Source organism: Cetorhinus maximus, chromosome 27 (genome assembly GCF_964194155.1).
Source record: "Cetorhinus maximus chromosome 27, sCetMax3.hap1.1, whole genome shotgun sequence".
Lineage (NCBI taxonomy): Eukaryota > Metazoa > Chordata > Chondrichthyes > Lamniformes > Cetorhinidae > Cetorhinus > Cetorhinus maximus.
Window position 1 is genome coordinate 15,476,965 of NC_135905.1, and position 27,220 is coordinate 15,504,184.

The 27,220-nt window shown below is 40.3% G+C and overlaps 1 protein-coding gene across 5 annotated transcripts in view; it reads right to left on the minus strand.

Moving 5' to 3' along the window:
- Window positions 1–27,220, minus strand: part of LOC144668607 (adenosine kinase-like) — a 223,522-nt gene that overhangs the window by 130,849 nt on the left and 65,453 nt on the right. For all 5 annotated transcript variants that reach the window (XM_078530789.1, XM_078530788.1, XM_078530792.1 and 2 more), the window contains exon 4: window positions 3,708–3,786. In XM_078530789.1, the coding sequence (XP_078386915.1) occupies window positions 3,708–3,786 (79 nt within the window). The remainder of the gene's footprint in view (window positions 1–3,707; window positions 3,787–27,220) is intronic.

Here is a 27,220-nt window from a genome sequence, read left to right on the forward strand (position 1 = left end):
TGTACAAGTGCAGAGATCTCAGAAAGCCGTAACGTTGGGGAAGGTTACAGGGATTTTGGCAGGGGTGGGGTGCGGGCGACACCATAGAATGGTCTAAAATAAGAATGAGAATTTTTTTTTTTAAATGAGGCGTTGTTGGATTCCCTTTTCTTATTCTGCATACTGAAATTTTCATACTGTGCCTCGATACCCAAGTCTACATCGTTTTGAAATATTGAGAAGGGCAATGGTCCCAAAACTATGCCCTGGAGGACACACTGTTTGAATACAGTCTGAACACAAAATGCAATACATTTCCTTTGGTAATACACCTGTTCCTCAAAGAAGTACAGTGAATTTGTTGGGAACAACTTTCCTTTTATAGATTAACCTTTAGTTAGCTCATGTTTGCCTATGATTATTGATGTTATCTCCTTTTGCACCCTTTAGAAGCTTGTCCATTACTGGGTTAATAGTATGCATGTAATCATTTGGTTTCCTTTTCCTCCATTGAGCATATGTGTTACATTAGCACCTACACATCATCTCGGCTTCCCTCAAGATTCTGAGATCGTGCCATCAGGCTCCGGTGTCTTTTCCACTTTGAGTTCAGCCATTATTTTCAGCACAATTTCCTTATCGATAGTTATGCTAATAGCTCCAGTTGTTCCTTTCGTACACATGCATTCTGAATAGCACGGTCTTCTGTTAAAACTGAGACAAAGTCTTCTTTTAGTGCCTCATTCCACCACCCACCATAAGAAAATACTCATTTGAATCTCTAATTTTCTATGTTCTGTTTGATTTTGTGTTATTAACTATGAGGTTCCTAATATTCTGCACAGGAAAGTGTTGTAAGGGGAATGAAAGGCTTAAAGAAGGAGTGTTGATCCCATTGTTTTCAGATTGGTTGGCCTCAAAATCCAGCAGCTTCAACCAACTCAAGTAGTTGAGGTGTCATCAACATAATGAATTAGTAATAACTAACTATATTTGTGTCAGTCAGTATCAGGACAGTAGAGGTTAAGGATCCTGTCCTTTTCATTTTTCTGTGCTCGTGTTGATGTATAATTACACTAGCACAGATAATTGCAAAATACCAGGATTCTCAGCCTCTACTGATCCTGAATGACATAAATGCAGTAATATAATAATATAAATATAATTAAAATTATTAACTAGACAAAGTAAGGTCTCACATAACTAAAGATGTTTAATCATATATTTATTTTAACAAGCTTAGAAAATGATGGCCATTTATTCAAATGCCTGAGAATCTTTATTTGGCTGCCAAAATGAGCCCTCTACTTATAACTTAAAACTTCCTAAACTTACACTCTGCAAATGCCTTGGTCAGATTCTGTATCCAGCTGACTGTTTCTGCTACATTGGGTGGTTTCGAGCAGTTACAGAATGCTGAGGTTGGATAACCATGCACATACGGTTGCATGGGCCCCAGAGTATCCCTACCTTCTCTCACACCTTCTGAACTGCACCAGAAAATCCCAAAAGCACAATAAATAGGGACGAGCAGTGCAAACTTTTGGATATATTTTTGAGAGAATACCTATTTGAACTCCATTTTTCCTAAACTGCAGTTGAAGTTGTAAAATATGCCCCCAAAATTACACTGGGGTACACACCATAACTTCAGTGGAGATTGGCAGAACTGTCAGAGGAAAGGCCATTGAGGCAGTTTCTCCAGTCTGTCACCAAAGTCACAGGAGACCTGGAGAATCTCATGGAATTTCAGAACTAATCTCTTTATCCAGAGGATCAAATAAGGCCACAGCAGTGTAAGCCCCATCTCCAATCCATTCTCCTATCAAGGGAGGCTCTTTGCTTGAAATGTAGGATTGCTGAATTTATCCTATGATGTTAGGAATTTCTTTTTTCAGTTTCTCCAATTGAATAGAATCTCCAATAGTTCAGTGGGTAAAAGCACTATTAGAAGTAGTATTAGACTATACAAGCCAAAAAGGCCCAAGATTGATTCTTTGTACAATGTGAGCTAATCTCAGTGATGGAAGGGCAACAAGTCACCTCAGAACTCCTGGGGCGAAAGAAAATCAGCTAAGGTTCTGATTGTTCTCCAGTGACGCCTGCTAGGAAATATAGATGTGAACATCAGGTGAGAATAAGGTCAGACTCTGCTATAATAAATAAAAACAGAAAATGCTGGAAAAACTCAGCAGGTCTGGCAGCATCTGTGGAGAGAGAAGCAGAGTTAACATCGAGTCCATGTGACTCTTCTGCAGAGTTCTACGGAAAAGTCATATGGACTCAAAACCTTAACTCTGTTTCTCTCTCCACAGATGCTGCCAGACCTGCTGAGTTTTTCCAGCATTTTCTGTTCTGATTTCAGATTTCCATCATCTGCATTATTTAGTTTTTAATTTAGAGTTTAACTCAATGCCACTTCTCTTCCAGGAATGCCTATCTTGAAGAAGTACTGCCCTTCGCTCTGCTGGGATTTCTGTTTGTCTCTTTTGCCTTGTTCACCTTCATTGCTTTCCATTTCCCTCCTGGTGTTTGACAAGGTGCTTACCAAAACTCGCTTTCACAGACATATTTCCTTTCTCAGAGACCATCTCCATCTCGAACTTAACCCATGTGGATTCCAACTGAAGTTCCATCCCTCATGTTTCTAATCCACCCAGGATTACAGGTATCTCCAGGACATATAGCATTCCTCGGGATGCTGTTCTTGCCACATCCTGAGATCCACACGCAGTGCCATGCACCGCCATATGTACACACTGGACCTCTCTCTCCAGCAGCACCGACTTACCCTATCTCAAAGCTGTCCTTGTCCCCAGTTTCATTTTATTCTTTGTCTCATCCAATGCTCTAACAAGAAACTTTTTCTCTTCCTTTAAGGGGCTAAGGAACGCAAAAAAAAAGCTCCGAAGAGGAGTCATACGGACTTGAAATGTTAACTCTGTTTCTCTCTCCATGGATGCTGCTAAACCTGCTGAGTTTTTCCAACATTTTCTGGTTTTATTTCAGATTTCCAGCATCTGCAATAGTTTGCTTTTATCAGACTCTGCTTTGATGCCCTCCTAGTAACAGCACAATGACTTGCATGCACTGACTATCTAAGACTCACACTGGACAAGGTACTGAAATGATATTGGCACCAATGAAACCTTGTAACAGCAAGAGTCAGCATCTTTGGACAAGAATGGGCAAAAATTATAAAATGGTAAGTTGGAGGAAATTAGCTTTGATGAAGGTGAATTGCCGACATGAAACTTTAAACACATTCCAAGCACAGTAAAACATAAGGAAATCAAAAACAAAATTAATAGTAATAAATGAAAGGAATTTCCTGCCACCCCCACAGCAAAATTTCTAACCGCCCAGTGAATTGGGCTTGGGCCCTTCTGGGTTGTATGGTTTAACACTACACCTAATGGTACGCACTCAACAGGAAAACCACACTTCTGACCATTACATGTGGACAATTAAATCTCAGCAAATTCCACTGAACCTTATGGTGCTGCTCCAGCACTTCTTTCTTCAGAAAATATAAGAAAACCATTTGGATCAATCTAGGCTCTTCCTGAGGTGATACAGTCGCCCCTCCAACACTACAAGGGAGTTGGAGCTGTGGCACAATAAATACAGCATAACCAACTTCAGCTAGAAGCAGAACATTTTTCTTAGTTGAATAAGAATTGGAAAAAAATCTATTAAGTTGTGAGTATTGTTGGGTAAGGACAAACCTGGGCCACTTTGACTGAATTCTGGGTAGAGCCACCAGCATGATACTCCACTTTGAACTTCTTTATAAGTTCATCAAACCTGCAAGAAAATCCAAAAGAGGAATCAGAAATTGCAAAGGCTTGATTAAATGGAAGCAACAAAGGTAAACACTTGAGGCTTCTTGATGGTAGACAGGAAATTAATTCTCACTAGGTGCTAAGCAAATTGTCATCACAGACTATTTTATAATCATGAATAAAATGTACATCTGCACAAGCATTCAGAAGGTTAGACCAGTGGCAAAAAGCATCATTGTCAACTTGTATAACTTGTGCTCAGTACCATTATAATGCTCATTATATTTACCTTACATCAAGCTTTTTACATGGATGTGTGTTCTGCATTGGGTACATTTGTGCAATCTTGCTGTTCAGAAATTGGCTGCTGTACTTACCTTAACAACAGTAACTACACTTAATTGGCTGTGAAAGGCACTATATAAATGCAAGTTGTTGCCTTCAGTAAATTAGGTACTAGAAACAGACTACCTTTGGATGATCTTATAATAGCTTTACTTCATGATCCAATAGATATGGAAAATATTGGAATATGTCCCATTCACAGACCAGATTTCTTTGAAACAAAAATGTTCAAACAAAGATAATACCATGTACATTTTTGCCACCCTAGTATAGAAAGGAATACACAAGACAGGCACTAAGGGAATGTAGAGGGGTGAATAAATTTGATTTTGTGTTTGGATTTGGTGTTGGCATTTATCTTTCTAATAAAGTGAGGGCAAGACTGGTAAGTGTGGAGTGAAGGAAGGCAATCTAATATTGACTGTGAGAAGACGGGTAAGGAATTTGAAACTGTTGATAAAATGGGGAATGGGAGGTTTGACTTAGTTGAACCATTCCTGGGTGAGTTGGTCTCCAAGAGTTCAGCCAGATAGGGCTGTCTTGGTCGCTATCTTTCCTCTTCCTGAACTTGCTGGTTTTGGAAATTGGTAAGGGCTGGTCCCTCATGACAGCAAAGCTGTGAGTGTGCACAATACAAGCACAAATCTAGATACCTGCTCAGGGTTGTACTGCAAAAATATTCCACAAGTGTCCAGGCAGTGGAGGTGTCTTTTGAGGGCACCAACTGTTTGCTCTCTGCTTTGCAGCTTTGTGTAGTTTCATAACTGGAGTCATGAGCCATGCCTGGAGCGGTTAACCTTAGTTGACCAATAGCCAATTGTACCTTGACCGCTTCATTGAAATAAAGGCAGCACAGAGGACTAGCACAGAATGAAAGAGTTATAACTGCTGTCAGGAAAGCGGGCACAGACCTTCAAGATGTGCTGTCCGCAGTTGCACACCAATTGTATGTTGAGGGTGTGGAATCCCTTCAAACTGATAAATAGCCCAGGGTACTGATGGAGAATATATACAGCAATGTACATGCAGTCAATGAAGTCTGTTACATGCCAAAACCTTATGCTCTCTCATCCTGCTTTTCTGTCATCAGGGAAGGAGACGCAGGTGATTTTCATGGTACCAAGCCCTTTGGTTATCTCCAATACATTGGTGCACTGCAAACTGTGAGACATTGTTGATGCTACCTGTTGAAGCCTGAAAGGAGCCAGTGGCATAAAGATTGAGAGCAATGGAGACCTTAAAGTCATAGGCACTGTTTTCCATGCACCAATTTGAAATTGGAGTTATGGCTGCAGTAGCTCAGTAACAACCTCCTTAGTAAAATGAAGTTGCTCCATACATCTGCCAAGCTGAAGTTGGAGAAGTGCTCCTGGAAGACCATCTGTGCATATTGCTTCCTGCTGATGCCCTACTTTTCTGGTAACTTCTCCTGCTCTGTGGCATCTTATTTGCTCCTCCCCATTGTACTCTATATTCAAAGGCATCATTACCAGACCACTCATGTATGGACACAAATGCAAACTGCTGCAGATGCTGGAAATCTGCAACAAAAACAGAAAATGCTGGAAGCAATTGGCAGGTTTTGTAGTACCTGTAGAGAGAAAAATGTAACTTCTGGTGAAAGGTCACGGACCTGGAGTATTAGCTGTTTCTCTCTCCACAGATGCTGCTAGACCGGCTGGGCGTTTCCACCCATATATGGAGCTAGATCATTTGCATGGTAAATAGCAGCAGCTGTGCAAAAGAAGTCAAACCTCTCCACGTAAAGTGAACTTTGAGGAATGCTGAAACTAAGCACCAAGGGTCACAAGTCAAACAGCAATTAGTTTGTATGACCTCTTTAAATAATGCCAGTGAGAAGGTCTTCATATCAGTTAGCGTCCCATTATGCAGGGTGAGGTCAGTGCGTGATAGTTGGAATCGCTGGACAGCCTTAACATGGTGAGCTGGTCCTGCAAATGCATAATTTGTTGCTTTAAATCCTCTCAGCGAGTACTACCCTCAACTGCCAAAGTAGTGAAAATGTCCACATTTGCCATTTTTTAGGACATGACGTTTTTTCCTAATATGTTGGAAAAATTATGCTGCTCATGCTATATTATTCTCTTTTACATAATGGGGAGTATTAAGAACAGAAGCTCTTCTTTAGAATTTGGCAACTGGCGTGCCACATCAAAGTATTTTTTGATATACAGGGTCCCAGCCGTTCTAGCTTTTATTCACTATCCTGTTTTTGCTAAAAGTCAGTTTTCCATCATTAGGTTCCAGTAAGATGGAAGGCTCCTGATAATTCATTAGGCAACCAGCTATTTCTTCCAGCTATGGATGCCATCTGGTAAAACTAACTTCCTGGTGGAAATTTATCTGTCCACCCTATCTTAGTTGTTATTAAATGGTTGTTTAAATTTATCAGTTTGAGCAGACAACAGCTCCTCAAAAGGATTATAGTGCCCTCCATTTCTCCTAACCCACTCAAAAAAAGCGGCTGAAATAAAATATAAACTAAGTCACTGCACCCATTTTATGACATTCTCTGACACGACGAGGATGAAGGAGGTTATAGAAGAGAATGGATTGGCTTCACCCTCCCAAACTAGCAGTGTAAATAAAGAAAATGTTTCAAAATTAATTAATTTTTTATTCTTTATGTCACATTTAGCACTTAATCTTCTAATTGCCATTTCTATGGATATATGATTTTGGCCACAGAAATGACTGTAGGTTACTAACTTTATTCAGTTTTCAGTAAAGAAATAATCTCTCGTGAACTTGAGCACATGGTGCTGATAAATGCCACACCTCTGTATTATCAGATAAGAGTTCTTATCTACCCTCCACTTAATTTATTAAATCTTCACATCTTAGAGAAATTGGAAACTTAATCAAAACTACAACTTGCTTAATCGATAGAGATGTGTTGATTGGTGAGACATGATCGATAGAAATGCGTTGATTAGTGAGACATGGCAACCCTTTTTCCCCTATATCCTTCCACCTTGGGCATTCTATCACAAGGCATAACTTTCCGCTACCAAGATAATTATAATACAGGAAAATGTTTTCCAATAAGAGAAAAAGGAGGGAAGAGGAAAGGGGGATCAGGACAGAGAGGGGAGTTTGAAAGGAGGGGCAGGGGGAAGAGACAAAGAAGAGGAAGAGATGTGGAGGAAGGGGGGGGGGGGTGGAAGGGAAAGAGGATGGGAGATGGGAGAGGGAGGGAGGAACGGGGAAAGTGTGGACTATAGTGTGGACCAGGGTGGACTATATTTTTCTGCATTGTACATCTACAGTTTCTCAGCCTGGTGATGTGGAATAGTAGTACATGTGCAGGGAGTAACTGGAAGTGAATATTCTACTGCAGAACTTGTTGTAGTGTAATCTGATTGCACAATTGATTTTTTTTGGCTGTTCACAGATTACTAAGCAGTCTTATTAGTGTTACAAGTTTGTAATTGTTCCCTGCACATCGATTGCTTTTGGTCATATTTTTCTAAACTTTATCCAGATATATATATATATCCAATATTCTCCTTGCTTTCTCTGCAACCTGAAATATTGTGCCCAGTGAAGCTAGGCAAAGAAATAACTCAGGAAGCTATTACTGCTGACATGGAACGGATGAGCTTCCTGACAAGAAAATATTGTTTGAACTATTTTTGTGCATGCGTGTACACTCCCCTGTTTAGAAATGCCAGAAGTCATGGAAAATTAAATTTGCAGCAACAAGCAGCTCAGTAAGTGGCACTTTTGATCTTTATGACATGACATGACAATATCATTAATGGATGAGTCCTATCTTGTGGCTGACAACTGAATTTACTATGTACCAGTGAAATCACCCACCAGTACTCAGCTAAGCTGTTTGGTAAAGTATACTTCATTTTATGTCCATTTTAATTGAAGTTTTTTTTTGGAGGGGCAAGGCAACAGAATTGAGTGGAAACTTCCCAATGCTACACTGAATTGACTAGTTCATGATGGATTTTTCTAAAAAATTTCAGAAGGCTCAAGTCATAGACCTCGTTGGCCACTGCAGATTTTAATGGGGAAATCCAGCCCATTTGGTGTATTTGTTTCAGATAGAGGCAAGTAACAGAATGTCCAGTGAAACTCCTTCAAAGGCAAGGTGCATGGCAGACCTATCAACCGAGTAGTGTAGGTGGTTCCAAATTAGACACAAATTAGATTTTTCTTTGGAAAAACTCAGCAAGTCTGGCAGCATCGGTGGAGAAGAAATCAGTCAACGTTTCGAGCCCTCATGGCCCTTCAGCAGAACCGCTGAAGGGCCATGAGGGCTCGAAACGTTGACTGATTTCTTCTCCACCGATGCTGCCAGACTTGCTGAGTTTTTCCAGGTAATTCTGTTTTTATTTTGTTTTGGATTTCCAGCATCCGCAGTAGCTTTTAGCTTTTTGTTTTTATCTTTAGATTTTTCTTTTCCCACCTATTTCCATTATTTTTAAATCTACAACTAATACCTTGTCAGTCTTTCCACCCCACCCCCACTAGAGCTGTACCTTGAGTGTCCTGCCATCCATTCTTAATTAGCACATTTTCTTAGATAATATCACCACCTTCAACACCTCTTTGATCCTTTTGTCTGTGACATCTTTTGATTATCTGCTCCTATCACTGCTTGCTTGTCCCTACAACCACCCCACCCTCAACTTCTCTCCCCCCCCACTTTTGCTACCAGCTTATATTTCACCCCTCTCCTAACTATACTCAGTTCTGTTGAAGGGTCATGAGGACTCGAAACATCGACTCTTTTCTTCTCCGCCGATGCTGCCAGACCTGCTGAGTTTTTCCAGGTAATTCTGTTTTTGTTTTGGATTTCCAGCATCCACAGTAGTTTTTTGTTTTTATATTAATATATTTAATGGTTAGGGAAAAACAAGTCTTCATGCAACCAACACAGTATTTGGGTGCTTCATTAGATGTTTTGTTCCTCTTGTGAAGCTGGACATTACAGAAAATGTAAACTTCGAGCACTGGGTTTATGTTTCCTTTTATTGTGCCTTTTTCTAATATGTCTGGAAAGTTCATATACTAAGCTTTTGCAATGTTCAAAGCAACACTACTTCAAAGTTAGGAACTGAAATGTTGAGTCAAAATGTTTCCTCTAAAGTTTATCAAATTATCCCACCTAGGCCGGAATATATTAAATGAGAATCAATGCAGAATTTTTAAAAGCGATTTACTAACTGTCAGCTAAGGACCATGACTTTTAAATTCATTAGTTATTGTCTTATTCTGCAGCAGGTTACAAGATATCATATACATTGATGTTTTAATTCTGACTACAGGAACTCTAGGAAACATTTCACTTACTGTTGCAAGTGCTTCTTTTCTCATTTCTTCAATATTCTATTGAAATATTTTCTCTGTGCTAAATATAGAAATCATCTATCACTGTTTCAAATAAGTCATTGCTAGCTTTTATGGAAATTTTGTATCCCTATCATTTATTAATCATAAAATTGATACAGAAATAAAAAATTGTCAACTAAAGACAAAATACCGTTAGCGTGACATGTGGTTGAAATCCATTATGTAGGCACTCTTCATTTACTGCTCTAACTAATTTGACCTTTATCAAATTAGAAATAGTGTTAAACATGTCAAGCTGACCTTTAGCTTAATCAAATGAACTCAAGACAATTTCTGTGATCTTAAAATTATTTGAAAAATTTGTAAAATCCAGTTTTATTGAATTTATCAAGAGACATCAATTACTTCAGTTTAGATAGGGGAGTGCCCACTGAACTATCATCCACAAACTAAGGCAAGTTAAATAAAAAGTCTAAGGAAAATCCACAATAAATTATTTAAATCTATCCTTACATGGTCTCTTTCCATTTCATAAAAAAGCAATTTATCTTGTGGTCATCTTCCACTCATCTGACTAAGCATACTAAATGAGACTAGTAGTTTATTTCCTCTTCGTGCTTTGGTTTCCAGTTTTGAGAACTACATTATTTAGGAGGTAAATTGTATGTGAAAAAAGTTAGTTTAACAATACAATAATATTATTCAGAAAATAGGTCTTAAGTTCCATAATCAACAGGATAAGCATATACAGAAAAGCAAAAAAAAAGTGCAGTTTAAATACAACACCTGGGAGTGTGTAACCTTGAAAATTTATGCCACGGACACTTTATTCAGACTGGTTGTGCTCCACTTGAAGAGCAATTTAACCTGATAATGGTTGTCTTTAGGAGGGAAGCCTATCCAGTTGCAGTCTACAAAAGGGGTGTAAACAATTATGCAAAAGTGTATACCTAGTTTAGCAGTCAATTCAAATCAGCAGCATGTGGAAAAAGCCCTCAAGTGAGAACGGAGCTACTGATCAACAGAGTACCCAAAAAACTAGTTCAATTCAGTCCATTTAAAATGAACACCAATATTCAAAAATCTTTTAATATAACTAATAACAATAAAAAGTTTACTTCACAACTGTGCCATTCTACACTTGCCAAAGGTGGCCCAGTCCGAACAACATCACATGCAAATCAGCAGAAATAATGCCCTATAGCTAAACGGTTATTAACAGTAAATTATAGCCCACATAAGTTATCTTGCTTTTCAGGCATGTGTGAAGAGGGTACAAGGGTGAACAAAAATCTTATATGTTAAAATACAATTCAGGCAATATCTTGAGCAGAAACATCAGCAGCGAAAGAAAAAGTGCATTTATTTTCAAGCAATACAAGGGGTCAGTCAGGAACTAAGACCCACCAAAGAGTCGATATGCATGCATAGGTTCTGCAGCCACAATTCAAATCTTGATTCAATGGATAACATACTTAGGTCCCAAGCTACATATACCACATCCCTTTTTGGACCTGATTGAATTTTTTGAAGAGGTAGCTAAAGTAGTGGTCAGAGAAATGTCTAAGGCTGTTATTTATACAGGCTTTCAGTAGGCAATTGATGAAGTCCCTTATAAGGGACTGTCAGTGAAAGCTGAAGCTCATGGAATTAAGGAAAAATGATTGACCTGGTTAGGAATTTGGCTGAGCAGGAGACGGAGTAGGGCTAATTGGCAGGATGTGACTAATGGCATCCCGCAAGTATGCATGTTGGGGCTTCAAATATCCACCAAGTTTATTAACAACTTGGAGGGGGGGGGATAGAAAGCTACATGTAATTTGCAGATAACAAAAATGTAGGCAGCATTATAAGCAGATAGAAGCATAAAATTACAAAGATATACTAATGGATCAAGTGAATATACAAAACTGTGGCAAATGGATTTCGATATTGGCAAATGTGGAATCATCCACTTTGGACCTAAAAAGGACTGACAGGGTACTAAGTGGTGAAAAGTTAGAGAAAGTGGAGGTTCAAAGAGACATGGTGGTTTGGGTGTAGGCATCATTAAAATGTCACAAACAGGTACAGAAAATAAACAAAAAGTCTAATGGAATGGGGGCCTTTATAACTAGAGGACTGTATATAAAGGAGCAGAAGTCAGGTGCAAGGAATACAAAGCCTTGTTTAGACCCCACCTAGAGTACTGTGAGCAGTTCTGAGCACCATATCACTGGAAGAACATATCGACCTTGAAGGGAGCATGGTGTCAATTTATCATAATGACTCCCAAAGTCCAAGGATTGAATTATTAGGAGAGATTACACAAACAAGGGTACTGTTCCTTAAAATTTAGACGGTCAAGGGGCTATTTTATCAAACATTTCAATGTATTAATGGGAACAGATAGGGTAGACAGAGAGAAGCTATTTATGCTGGTTGGGGTTCAGGGGCATAACCTAAAAATTAGAGACAAAACTGTCAGGAGTGCAATTAGGAAACAAAGGGTGTCACTCTCTTTTGTAAAAATCAACTGACGCTAGATCAATGTTAATTTTAAATCCAAGATTGACAGACTTTTGTTAACCAAAGGTGCGAAGGGATAAGGAGCAAGGCGGGTATATGGAGTTAGGTCACAGATCAGCCATGATCACATTGAACAGCAGAACAGACTCAAGGGGCTAAATGGCCCCCGCCTATTCCCATAATCCTAGGTTCTTCTAAACTTAAATATCAAAACATCATATTTGTGATAATAAAGCAAATGTTGGCATATTCAATCTTTTTTGATAGTCATTCCAGTATTACAACATATAAGCTAGAAAAGAAATAACTTAAAAGAAATACAAAAAGTGCTAAATGAAAAAAAGACTGCAGCTTATCTAGTTTGCTTCTACTATCCTGGGTGCTGCATCATACAAGAATAATGGAGTTGTTGACTGATCATGACAATTCATCTCAATTAATTAATCTACAGCAGACCCAGACAAGAGGTGAGAAAAAGCTCCAGTGGTGGAAAGCATTGGGAGCCATTACTTAGAAAAAGCTTCCAACTAAAATGGTGGCGAGCAAAGTTAGCATTACGGCAACTAAAATTTAGGAGGTATTTGCAAGTAAACAAGCAAATACTATCCCGACAGAACTCTAAAGGAAGAAGATGCATACTTTCCTTCCAAGTGTCATGCAACAGTGAAGTAAGCTGTGGGTAAATAATAAATATTAGGTCAGATCTATAACAAAAAATGGACTATTGCACTTATTTAAGTTAAACTATGGCTCTGATTGGGTGGGATGCCTGGCAGTCTACAATCTAGACTGATAGTGATCACCAGGTTTTTTTTTATTCATTCACAGGATGCAGGCATCGCTGACTAGGCCAGCATTTATTGCCCATCCCCTAATTGCCCTTGAGGTGGTGGTGAGCTGCCTTCTTGAACTGCTGCAGTCCATGTGGTGTAGGAGTTCCAGGATTTGGACCCAGCGAAAGTGAAGAATGGCGATATAGTTCCAAATCAGGATGGTGAGTGGCTTGGAAAGGAACTTCCAGGCGGTGGTGTTCCCACGTATCTGCTGCCCTTGTCCTTCTAGATGGTAGTGGTCGTGGGTTTGGAAGGTGCTATCTAAGGAGCTTTGGTGAGTTCCTGCAGTGCATTGTGTAGATGGCACACACTGCTGCCACTGTGCATTAGTGGTGGAGGCAGTGAATGTTTGTGGATGGAGTGCGAATCAAGCGAGCTGCTTTGTCCTGGACGGTGTAAAGCTTCTTGAGTGCTGTGGGAGCTGCACTCATCCAGGTAGGTTGGGGGGTGGGGAGTATTCCAACACGCTCCTGACTTGTGCATTGTAGATGGTGAGCAGGCTTTGTGGAGCCAGGAGGGGAGTTACTCATCACAGGATTCCTAGCTTCTGACCTGCTCTTGCAGCCACAGTATTTATATGGCTAGTCCAGTTCAGTTTCTAGTCAACGGTATCCCCCAGGATGTTGATAGTGGGGGATTCAGTGGTGGTAATGCCATTGAATGTCAAGGGGCGGTGGTTAGATTCTATCTTGTTCGAGATGGTCATTGTCTGGCAGTTGTGTGGCACGAATATTACTTGCCAGTTGTCAGCCCAAGCCTGGATATTGTCCAGGTTTTGCTGCATTTGGACATGGACTGTTTCAGTACCCGAGGGGTCACAAAAAGTTCTGAACATTGTGCAATCATCAACAAACATCCCCACTTCTGACCTTATGATGGAAAGATTATTAAATTTCCATAAACTTTTATTTCTCTACATTTTAAATAGATAGTCCTAAGCAGTCATTTTACTGAAATTTATTCAATTTGGGAGTTCAAGGTTCAGATGGGAATTCTGAACAGCGCTTTGGATTACTGCAGTTTCTTGAAGCCAAATATTTGCAAGTTGTATGAGGAACTGCAAAAATGTCCTATAATCAAGCAGCTGAAGATGGTTAGGCTGAGGACAGTAGCCCAAGGAACGCCTGCAGTGATGTCCTGGAGCTGAGATGATTGACCTCAGACAACCACAGCCATTTTCCTTTGTGCTAGATATGACTCCAAACAGTGGAGAGTTTTCCAACGATTTCCATTGGCTCCAGTTTTACTAGGGCTCCTTGGTACCACACTCAGTCAAATGCTGTCCTAATGTCAAGGACAGTCACTCTCACCTCACCTCCGGAGTTCAGCTCTTTTGTCCATGTTTGAACCAAGGCTGTCAAGGAGGTCAGGAGCTGAGTGGCCCTGGCGGAACCCAATCTGAGTGTCAGTAAGCAGGTTATTCCCAAGCAAGTGATGCTTGACAGCACTGTTGATGATCCCTTCCATCACTTTACTGATGATCGAGTAGACTGATGGGGTGGTAATTGGCTGGGTTGGATTTGTCCTGCTTTTTGTGTACAGAACATACCAGGTTAACAGGATATGAGCTGCTCAAACTGCAGTGCTTTTCAGCATCACATCATTGCCGCCCTCTGGTGTAGAAATCTCCTAAAGCTTTAAACTCCAATACTCGATTTAACAATTACACCCAGGTTCATGAGCACATTTCATCGATATTACTATAGTAACTGTGCAAAACTCAGGGGATGCAGAGGGGATTACTTTTAAGAAGTTAAATTTATTGTTTCACTAAATTATCAATGATCTGAAAAAATTCATAGCTAAAAGTAATTTCTTTCATCATCTGCTTTATAAAATGACTGAGTGGACAGTAAGAAGACTGTTCAAAGCTTGTATTTTGTCACACTTTTAATTTGACCCCTGAGTTGTTGCTGGGTCATTTAAAACCCTCAGCTCACAGCAGTGGAAATGCTAGAAACATGATGCAGTAATATACTCTGGCAATATCCGCAGTTTCCATAACACTCCTGTGGGTGTTAACCACAATCCAGAACATTCTGACAGAATCATCTTATCCCATGGGTATTCTGCTGAGAGAATTAGGTTTCTGTGTCTTGTGCATTAGTGATAATGATCAAAAAAGCTGATTGTGTCATGTTTAATTATTAACAGCAAAAGAACAATTTATTAATCATTCAAGCAGTTACAAGATTTATAATTGTTGTTTTACATTATGGTTAACCTACGCAAAGAGAACATAGCCTGCTTGCACGACTTGGATTTATTTTCTAAATCATCTCTCAAAATCTTTAAGGCAGGTAATTTTGTGTGTGTTGCAAACTGTCATCAATGAATCACCCACAAATAACTGATGAGTTACCAAATAGAAAAAAATAGGTCAATAGCAGATCAATGTAATTCATGCAGCAAATAAGAATAAAGAAGATGGCAATGGAGTCCTACTTTCCACAAATTTTAAAAGGTGCAATTTTAAAGGGGGCGAAAGAAGAGACACTTTGAGGTGCTTGTGCACAAAGTAGTTAATAAAGCATATGAGATCCTGGTCTTTATAAATATAGGCATCGAGAACAAGCCAGGAAAATTAGTTAAACCTGTACTAATTCACTCCTAGTGGGGGTACTGTGTTCGATTCTGGCACCACAGAGGAGAAGCTGGGGGCTGTTCTCCATTGAGCAAAGAAGGTTAAAAGGAAATTTAATAGAGGTATTTAAAGTCATGTAATGTTTAGAAAGAGTAAATAAAGAGAAATTGTTTCAAATAGCGAAAGGCTGATAACAAGAGGGTACAGTTAACAAAATAAAAAGGCAAAACTGTTACACGCGAGTGGTTAGGATTTGGAATGCACTGTCTGATCGGGTGGTGGATACGGATTCAATAATAGCTTTCAAAAGGGATAAATATTTGAAGGAGAAGAAGTTACAGGGATATGGTGAAAGACTAACTGAACTGCTCTTTGAAAGAGCCAGTGTAGATTTAATGGACTGAATGGCCTCCTTCTGTACTGTACAATTCTATGATTCTAAGATTTTAAATGACCTCCGTAAAGTTTCAAATGACTGCTTTTCTTAATGCAGTGGATTCAACGGCCAACTGGCTCCAGTGAAGGCCATTTAGTCACATCTCTTAAGTCAGGAGTTCTAAAACTGTGGTCGCAACCCCCCGATGCAGCCACAGAGATCACATTTGGGATCACAAACACCTCCAACTCAGAAGCAACAATGGAGACTGTGGAGGGAAGACTTCAGCGGGACAGCCCTGGGCTCACTGGCTGCTTACTGCCAAACAGGCAAGGGCAAACAGTGAGCCCAAAGCGCTCTTTAACCTCAGAATGGGCCCAGGATGTTTGTGCACAGATATGGTGCAGGTAGAGGCAGGTAAATATAACTCAGTTACTAACTGTGTGGGAAAAACTGTGAGATCGTACAGATGAGCCAGGAAGGCGAGTGGCAGCTTTAAACTTTACTGTGTTTCTGTTCCTGTTGTACAGGCTCCTTACCCAGGGGTGGTGACTCTGCTTCGCAGGCACTGCAACTAGACCAAAAGGGGGAGCAGTGGAAGAGAGCCTGATGACTGTGTGTGGGGAGGTGTTGGGGAGGAGAGTGGCTTCACTGAATCTTCTGTCACTGTTCTATCGTTCTCAGTCTAAAAGCAGATAAAATTTGGGATTTAGAGATACAAAGCTTTAAAAATGGAGGATAAGTTGGTGAAGCTATTAAAAAAAAGGACAAACCCCAAATTTTATAAGGGCAGAGTGCACAGATGCAAAAGCTAATGTAAAGTTCCTAACATTAACTTGCATTTAAAATACAAAATGCAAAAATATTACACAGGTGGATAAAAATGAGGCAATGTACATGCTTCTGAGGCAGGGAATGTCACTGCCATGGTGGTTTTGTTCCCCGCCTCTAAAGGTGACCTACCAGCAGTGACAAGGGCAAATATATACAGCGGTACCACTTTGTTTATTTGTGCTGCAACAGAAAGGGAGCACATGCGCAGATGCAGTGCCTTGGTCAGTGGCAATTGCCTGCATTAAAACAAACAAGTTGGCTTGACATAGACTAACAATAAAATTCAAGTTACCCATTTTTAGGTCTGTGCAGCCATTAACCAATTGCAAGTTCTTTTATCTGGTTCACTTATTTCTCAACTACTCCCTCTGTGAAACACACTTCTGACGATTCAGCAAATGAAGATATATAGTCAGGAAATTTCCCAACTTCCAACATGGAGATTTGATTATACCACTTAGCTTAAGGACCCTTTTGATAAAAATCAATCAAAAAAACATTGAATTTTTTCTTCAATATTTTATTCATCACCCAATATGGGATTTGAAGCCGTAACCCTGAGATTAAAAGTCCTATTATCTGCCAACTGAGCTAGTCAGGTTGGTAGGAATTCCTTGCACAAGGCCTTTCCAAATTGTTCATGGATTTTCCATGGACTATCGGCATTATATCTCAAAATATAGTCATACCTACTATGATATTAACAACAAGTACTACAGCAGTTTGAGAGCATTTACAAATGACATTTTATTCATATTTAACCACAAGAATAATGTTGGTATGGGGGGTGCGATATGAATAACTCATGTAACATAGGGTAGAATTTTCCGCTTGGTGTGTGGGCGCGCGCCCAACACGCTCGAGCATGAAATAGCGTGCGATGACGTTGGGCGAGTGTCCTGACATCATTGCACACATGCGATATTTGGGTCGGACAGTTCCCGCAAAAGTCAGCAGCTTGCCCACCGACAATTAAGAGGCCTGTTAAGGCCATTACAGTAGCAACTGACAGCGATTTTTTGCTGCCCATCCAACGTTACGGTTGGTGGGTGGGCGAATCGGCCAGGCAGCCTTTGCATTTTTCAGGAAACCTCATCCAAGGGCGGAATGAGGTTTCTGTGATTAATTTTAAAAGTTAAAATGTTTTGAAAAAATTATCATCCGTATATTGAAGTGTCTCATTCTGACACGGACATTTTTTCCTGATTTTACATTCTGCTTTAAATGATTTTAAGTTCGTCAGCTCTCTGCCTTCAGTGAGCGTTCCTTCCTTGCTCCCCAGCGTCCGCGCTGACTTCAGTGCTCTCCCTTCTCCCGCCCCCACCCTGGCAACGCCGAGCCTTTCAGCATACCTTTCACACTGGCTGGCCATTAATTGGGCAGCCAGCGTGAAATTGTGGTCGGTCTGTTCCGTGGCCGCTCCCTGGCCTGCCAATCGCAGCCACCCATCGACCCGAAAATTCTGCCCAAAATCAACTGTCCAGTAAATTAACCTGAATTAACTGAGCTCAATTTCTTGCCTTCAAAAGCAAGGGCGCAAAGCCTATTGTGTGCTATCTTTATAATCAGAGCCAACTTCTAAAAGTTGAGAGGCTCGGTTTCCAAATGTACATGGGCCAGCGGCTGCAATGCGGGCTCAGTGCGCATGTGCAACTGTTCCTGCCGCAATTCCAGTCAGTGGCAGGAATTACAGTGCTTTATTCTGGCTGTGAAAGGATTCAACTTGCAGTCAACATATACAGTTGAGGGACACGATTCTGATATAACTATGCCAGTGGTTGCAACATGAATAGAAATGTCATTAACAATAATTCATAGCAACAGCTCAAGCACAAATCTCACATTTGTACAGTGTTTCAGTGTGGCACCCACTGGGCGAATCCATTTGGGTGTAAACAAGGAAACTTGAGCATAATGAGAGCTAGAACATATTGAGCATGTTGCAAAATCTAACTGGGGTAAATATTGTAACGAATGGTAAATTTTATTCAGCTAATTGGTTCTGCTTTTGAAATTTCTAATTGATTAAATAAATATTGCATAAGCATGCATCCCAAGGGAAGAAGACTGTACTAATAGCATCATTTAGCTTCTAATCCACATTTTTCTAAAATTAGTGATATTACTTGATTTAGAGGGATTTACATTATTAAATTTCAAAGCATTAACTTTTAGCCTATGTTGAAAGGAGATCTTAACCTCAAAATTTGGTTCCATACTCCTGTATTTTCAGCACCATGGGTGCCATTTCACAGCCAAAATGGCATCATTTCTTCACACGTGTAGGCCACAGCAGACGCCATTTTGGGTAAGTCGGTAATGCTGACGATATAAGCATTCACCTTTAAAAGGTGCAGGCTAGCATTTAGCGGTGCTAGCCTCACATGAACGTGGGCTCCTGCTGAAGTTTGCATGATGCATGCATCAAAAAGAATGGACGGACATGGGTTGTTCCCGCATTGCGATCCCCCTGGCCATTTGAGGGCTATTTAATTTTGCTCCCCCCTGTTTTGTTTCAAATTCTTTTTCCTGCACTTGACTTCATGCAACCCTTTACAAATATATCAAGAAGAAATTAACACATCTGAACTATACATTCACAATTACAAAAACTCAAGTTTACATACTGTTTATTACCATTGTCATTTTGAGACCTTCCAAAACTTTACCATTATCAAAGTTGTGGCCATGTTTTTATAGCCCTGTCAAGAGATATAAATAATTCTCATAATGTTATTGGAATTTATTGTAACATAGAGTAAGAATGGGATGTGTGTGTGTGTGGGGGGGGGAATTTAATTGAATTATTTCCAATGAAGCAGGCTGCTTTGTCCTGGATGGTGGCAAGCTTCTTGGAGCTGCACTTACCCAGGCAAGTGGAGAGTATTCTACCATACTCCTGACTTGTGCCCTTGCAGATAGTGGACGTGCTTTGGGGAATCAGGAGGTGAGTACTTGGCACAGGATTCCTAGCCTCTGACTTGCTCTTGTAGCCACACTATTTATGTGGTTAGTCCAGTTCAGTTTCTGGTCAATGATATTGATAGTGGGGGATTCAGCAATGGTAATGCCATTGAATGTCAAGAGGCAATGATTGGATTCTGTCTTGTTGGAGATGATCATTGCCTGGCACTTGTGTGGTGCGAATGTTACTTGCTACTTGTCAACCCAAGCCTGAATATTGTCCAGGTCTTGCTGCATCTGGGCATAGACTGCTTCAGTATCTGAGGGGTCACGAATAATGCTGAAAGTTGTGCAATCATCGGGGAACATCCCACTTCTGCCCTAATGATGGAAGGAAGGTCATTGATGAAGCAGCTGAAGATGTTTGAGCCTAGGACACTACCCTGAGGAACTCCTTCAGTGATGTCCTGGAATTGAGATAATTGGCCTCCAACAACCACAACTATCTTCCTTTGTGCTAGGTATGACTCCAACCAGCAGAGAATTTTCCCTCTGATTCCCACTGTCTCCAGTTTTGCTTGGGCTCCTTGATGCCACACTCGGTAAAATGCTGCCTTGATCTCACCTCAGCACTTTTGTCTGTGTTTGAACCAAGGCTGTAATGAGGTCAGGAGCTGAGTGGCCCTGGCAGAACCCAAACTGAGCGTCAATGAGCAGGTTAATTGCTAAGCAAATGCCACTTGATAGCACTGTCGATGACCCCTTCCATTACTTTACTGATGATCAAGAGTAGACTGATAGGGCGGTAATTGGCCGGGTTGGATTTGTCCTGCTTTTTGTGTGCAGGATGTACCTGGGCAATTTTTCATGTTGCCAGATTGATGCCAGTGTTGTAGCTGTACTGGAACAACATGGCTAGGGGCGCAGCAAGTTCTGGAGCACAAGTGTTCAGTACTATTGCCGGAATATTGTCAGGGCCCATAGCCTTTGCAGTATCCAGTGCCTTCAGCCATTTCGTGATATCACATTGGAGCGAATCCAATTGGCTGAAGACTGGCATCTGTGATGTTGGGGACCTCCAGAGAAGACCAAGGTGGATCATCCACTCGGCACTTCTGGCTGAAGACTGTTGCAAATGCTTCAGCCTTATCTTTTACACTGATGTGCTGCGCTCCCCCACCATTGAGGATGGGGATATTTGTGGAGCCTCCTCCTCCAGTGAGTTTTTTTAAATTGTCCACCATCATTCACGATGTGGCAGGACTGCAGAGCTTAGATCTGATCCATTGGTAGTGGGATCTCTTAGCTCTGTCTATCACTTGGTGCTTATGCTGTTTGGCTATTATAGCTTCGCCAGGTTGACATCTCATTTTTAGGTATGCCTGGTGCTGCTCCTGGCATGCCCTCCTGCACTCTTCATTGCACCAGGGTTGACACCCTGGCTTAGTGGTAATGGTAGAGTGGGGGATATGCCAGGCCATGAGGTTGCAGATTGTGGTTGAATACAATTCTGCTGCTGCTGTTGATGGCTCACAACGCCTCATGGATGCCCAGTCTTGAGTTTCTAGATCTGTTTGAAATCTGTCGTATTTAGCACAGTGGTCGTGCCACACAACACGACAGAGGGCATCCTCAATCTGAAGGTCGGACTTCATCTCCACAATCACTGTGCAGTGGTCACTTCTACTGATACTGTCATGGACAGATGCATCTGTGGCAGGCAGGTTGGTGAGGGTCAGGTCAATTATGTTTTTCCTTCTTGTTGGTTCCCTCACCACCTGCCACAGAACCAGCCTAGCAGCTATGTCCTTTAGGACTCGGCCAGCTCAGTCTGTGGTGGTGTTACAGTGCTATTCTTGGTGATATATATATTATATGCACACGCGCACACTCTTAAAATAAATAAATAATTAAAACTTGGATTACAAAAGGGGTAAAGATGGAGGAGAGAGTTCATGGCCTGAAATGGTTAAATTAATGTTAAGTCCAGAAGGCTGTAAAGTGCTTAATCAGAATATGAGGTGATGTTCCTCCAGTTTGCGTTGGGCTTCACTGGAACATTGCAGCAGGCCAAGGACGGATGCAGAGGGTAGTGGGTGTCTGGAATTCGCTGCCCAAGTTGGTGGTAGAGGCAGAAACTCTAAGCTCTTTTAAAAAGTACCTGGATCTGCACTTTAAGTGCTGTAAGCTGCAGGGCTATGGGCCGGGTGCAGGAAGGTGGGATTAGAAAGGGCACCTGGGTGCCCTTGGGCTGGCATGGACAAGATGGGCCAAATGGCCTCCTTCTGTGCTGTAACTTTTCTATGGTTCTAGGGGCAGCTAGTCTGGACGCTTTGATCTAAGAAGAGAAGTTAGGTTTGAAATGTTAATTAGATAAACATGGGGAAGTTTAAAAACATGTGTGTCAAGGGAACATTTGCATTTTGAAATAAACCAGACTAGATTGTTTTCAAAGGAGGGGTGAAATGTGTCACATAGTCAGGTGAAGTTTAGAAACAGTGTGTTTATTTTTCCCAAAGATTACTGTTAAAACTTAGTGCTATGAGACGGTTTTACTATCAGGGACATAAAGTCCAAAGATACTGTTAAATAATGGGTATTTGCATTCAAAGAGAAAGGTATGCATAAAGAAGGAGCAAGGGCTGTGTTTAAGGGAAGGCATTTTTAACATCTTACAAGTGTGTGAAAAAGCATTCAGCATCTATGCCTCAAGCTGCTGTCTTCAAAGGACTGATGAACAAAACTCACTTGGAAAACTACTTGTTCAGGGTATCATGTTTCTTTGCCTGGGTCTTTTAAAATTTGTGTGTTTTACTGTTGCCTTAACGAAACTTTAACTAGGAGGTAGATTGTTTAGGGGGTTTAGAAATTATTATAGTAGTAATTTGTAGGTCTATGTATGCATTTAAAGTAATTTCTTTTATTAATAAATGTTTAATCTAGTTTTGTAAAAGTGGTCTTATTACGACTGAATTCAGGAAAGGATCTCAAAATTTATACAAATTGCAAAACAATCTGTGCAGCTGTTTCAAGTTTCCCTTTGGGATTTGAACAGCTCAGCATTTACCATCGGCTGTGCCGTAATAAGTCCTCATTCAAATTATTTTGAAAGAACATCTCGAGTTCTATTTCATTAGAAACCTGATACTGAAGCTATTTATTTCAGCTATGTTTTGTTTTCCATTCTGGTGCTTTCAAAAGCTAAAAAGAATATTTATGTACCAATTTTCACTTCTCCTGCAATTCATCGGATTTAGTTTCAGAGTTGCATACTTGTCCGTACTCCCTCCCAGTGATTTTCTTCATCCACTGCTACAGAAGGGCGCAGGAGGAGAAACGAGGGCACTGGGTACTGAGAATGGCGAGAGCATTGGTGCAAGTGTTTAAAATGGCCGGGGGTGGGGAAAGAACAGGATGCCCCTTTATTCTGAGATAAGCACCCCCGCTACAGAGCTACAACTACTAGGGGGACAGCAAGGGTGTTGGGTGGGGGGACAGCAAGGAGCTGGATGGGCGGACAAGGGTGCTGGAGGGGGGACACACAGCGAGGGCCCCAGGGGTGGGGAGAGAGAGGGACAGCAAGGGCACAGGGCATGAATGTTTAAAATGGCAGAGGAGAAGACGAAGCCCTTTCATTCTGAGATGAGCCTCGACGTCTTTCCCCATCCCTGTTGCTGATGTATCTGAATAACCTGGAGCTCCAACTTCGATGCAGACTAGTTAAATACACAGATGACACCAAGGTAGGCGGGAGGGAAAAATGGGAGAGGACAAAATATTCAGGACGGTTCCAAGATCTTGCAGGGAGCACCACAGGGTTTATACGTGGGTTGATCAGTGGAAAATGAAGTTCTCTAAGATATAAGCAAAGTAAAGTAAAAATAGGCACAAATATTTCATGTGTGGGATAAAGCTTGCTCTGGGAAGTTGAAAGAGACATTGTGACTTGTCACCAGGCATGTCTAAACATTGAGCTGGCAATGAAATAAGCAAACAGGATGCAAGGTCATGTTGCCATATTAGTTGGAATTAAAACACTTCAACGTCATGGTGAAGCTGTACAGTGCCTATTCAGACCACACTTGGAACTTGGCCTATGGTTCTGGTCACTGCAATGTAAAATGATCACCGAGGGCCTAAGAAGCAGCAGAGAAGACACAAATGAGGGTGATTCCAGGTATCATGATTAAGAGTTGATAAGCTGAAATATGGCTTCATGTAGGAAGTAAGATACCGAAGAGGATAGGAAAAGTAAAGCAGCATAAAGAAAACAAGTCAGGACACAGAAGATAAACGCAAAACTACATTTTAGATATGTTAAGACAGCAGAATAAGAAATCACAGGTTTAGAGGCATAAAGGCAAATTTAGGATAGACATCAAGAGACACTTCATTATACAGAGATTGAACTGGAACGGTTCCCATGAAGACGATTAAACCAGGACATAAGACTCATCACTAATGTGAAGGCAGTGAATTGATATTCTGGAAGGATTGGTTTAAATGAACATCCTTTAAAACCTAAATTTCTGAAGAAACCTTTTTATTTTGCATCCTTTAAGCCCATGTGGCAATTTAACTTAATAGGTTTTTCCCTTAAAAGTTTGTGTAGTCATACATATGGCTATTCAGATACAGCTTTAAGGGAACAAACACCATCTATTGGTCAAAAATTGTATATGCAATAAACAATATTAAAAGCACAAAATAATGCTGGAAATACTCCACAGGTCAGGCAACATTTGTGGAGAGACAAAGTTAACATTTCAGGTCATTGAGCTTCTTTCAGTTCAGAAAAAAGGTCAAGATCTAACAAATTCTAAACGAGGAAGGAAAGGAAAGGGGAAAAAGGGAAGGTCTGTGATAGGGTGAAAGGCAGGAGAAATTACATGACAAAAGGGATGAAAGTGCAAAATTCCCTCTTTCCCTGCCTCTCTGTACTTGCTTTAAACCTGTTACATCTCTAACTTATCCGAGTCCTGATGAAGAGTCATTGACCTGTAACATGACATGGTTTCTCTCTCCAGATGCTATCTGACCCAATGATTATTTCCAGTATTTTGTTTTTATTTCAGTATCCGTAACATTTTACTTTCGTAAAAAATATTTTACATCTTGCTACAATCTATACAGTACTTGGCACATGCTTCCTTGATACTGAATATACTACATGGTTACAAAAAGCTGATTGACAATCCAGTAGCTCAGGCATAAGATACACTTAATACCTGAAGAAATGTCCTAACTTTGCCTCAAATGGCCAATGTTTTCTCTTCCCTATCCCCCAGAACACGCCCGCAACAATTTTATACATAGTTAACATTTGAAGAAGGTTGCTTAATTCAATTATAAAATAATTTTTGTGTGAAATAAAAACTGAAAATGCTGAAAGTACACACAGGTCCATCAGCATGTAAAAAGATTTATTACCGTCAATGCAGACTTAAAAAGGAAGAGTCTCTTATAGAAATGACACAAAACAATTACGGAAGGGGAAAATAGCAGGCAAAGTTCACTGCCCAAGCATACAAGATACCAGTGCAAAAGAGGAGATGCTGTTGAGTTTAAAGCATTGCTGAAGAGAAACCAAGCGAATAGATATGATAGTAGACGATAACACAGCAGATTGCAATGATAAAAAAGAACACTGCAGAAGAACATTAATCACGGATACCTCCGATATGCAACTATAGAATCAAAGAGAACCACAGAAGGAGACTATTCAGCCCATCATGTTCATGCCAGCCAATGGACAGCTAGCCAGCCAAAACCAACTTTCTGGTTCTTGTCTATGGCCTTACAGCATTTGAAGTGCACATTCAAGTACTTTTTAAATGCAATGAGAGTTTCTGCTTCATCTCAGGTAGAGGGTGCTGGACCCTCACCACCCACTGGGTGAAAAACATTTCTCTCCAATTCTCTTCCAATCCTTTAAATCTATGCTTCCTGGTTATTGACCTCTTGAAGATACCCTTCCTTTCTCTTCCAAGGTAACAGATCCTTCCTATCCACTCTAGGCTTCTTATAATTTTATACACTTCAATTAAACCTCCCCTCAGCCTTCTTTGTTCAAAAGAAACCAACCCCAGACTTTATTTGGAGTATGTTAGTTATGAGGAAATAAATATAGATGTATAATGGATTTTGGCAAATAAAGTCAGAAACAAGAAAAAAAAATCAATGGTGAGCACAGCTAAGGAAAAATCAAAAAATTAAAGTGAGAATTTCTTCCATGCTGGCATATTAGAGAGAAAGGTAAATTAGGTTGCATATTTATTTAATTTAACAACATATCCAAACTAGCACAGAAGTGGAAGGAGAAACAACAGATGCCACATCCTCCCTAAAGAGCCAAAAAACACCAGCTCCACTCCTCCCCACAAGTGCTCCCATAACAAAGACTCTTTGCATTAGTGATTGAAGGCCTAATCCTCTAGATGCCTCCAGGCAAATCCATACATCCCCCCCCCAATCTTGTTCTCCACACCACACCCCTTGCCACCCACAACAATCAACTAATTACAAGCCTCTTCACTGTACCCTACTCCAGTCCCACCATCTCCCAGAAAACTCTGTTCCTGACTCTGGTTTTGAGTACCTTCCTGTTTTGTGCCTCATCATTGGCAACTATATCTTTAGCCACCCAGGTCCCACACTCTGCAATTGTGTCTCTAAACACCCTTCCTCCAAACCCCTTAAGACTCTCCTAAAAAATTCATTTATTTGGTCAACCAGTTGAGCATTCCTCCTAAAATCTCCTTATTGGCACAACACCCATTTTATTTTCCTTACATCCCATGAAGCACAGAAGGCAATAAACAACTGAAAGCTGTTTAAATGAAGCTATGTCACAACACATACAGAAGAGAGAGATGGCAGATAAAATGAAACTTACAAAAAGACAGATAATGAAAGAAAGAGAAAAAGTTGAGCATTAATTACAAACATATGTGCTACAGTGAGAAATAAAAGACATACACAAAGATAAATAAACAGTGTGATGGGAAAAAGTGACAGAAAAAGTGAAAAGAAAAGTCACAACTGAAATTTAGGAGAAAAAAGCAAAAAACTGCAGATGCTAGAAATCCAAAACAAAAACAAAAATAAAAATACCTGGAAAAACTCAGCAGGTCTGACAGCATCTGCGGAGAGGAATACGGTTAACGATTCGAGTCCAAATGACTCTTCAACAGAATTTAGGAGGTTTGATCCAAATTAACTGGTGGATAAAACAGGCCAGCAATGAGATATTTACCTATAAGCTGAATAAGATGCATCTTAAATGCATTCTGACTGGAGGCAAAAAAAAATACATGTAAGGTTGGGTTGCAATGATACGTTAGAAGAAAAACGAGACCTGGAAGAGCTTTCTTGTATAAATATATATATCAACGTTGAATTTTTAAAATGAAACAATCCAGTTGCTTTGTTGTACCAGCAGATTTTATTTCAATTTATACTTTCATAAAATTGTAAAAATAAGATTTTGTTTATGATTACTACTTTACTTCAATATGAACAATGTGTGCCTATATATTTTGCTGTTTACAATAATTATATGGTTACCAAGCTGCTTGTGATTCCTACAAAGTAATGGGATGTTTTTACACTCTGGCAAGAGCTGAAACATTAAATGTGTCCATATAACCACAGGAAAAGTATAAAGTATTTTCCATTGATTTAAGATGCATTCTGTCTCAAAGCTACATACGGCCCTACAATAAACGTAAGTACTTCAATT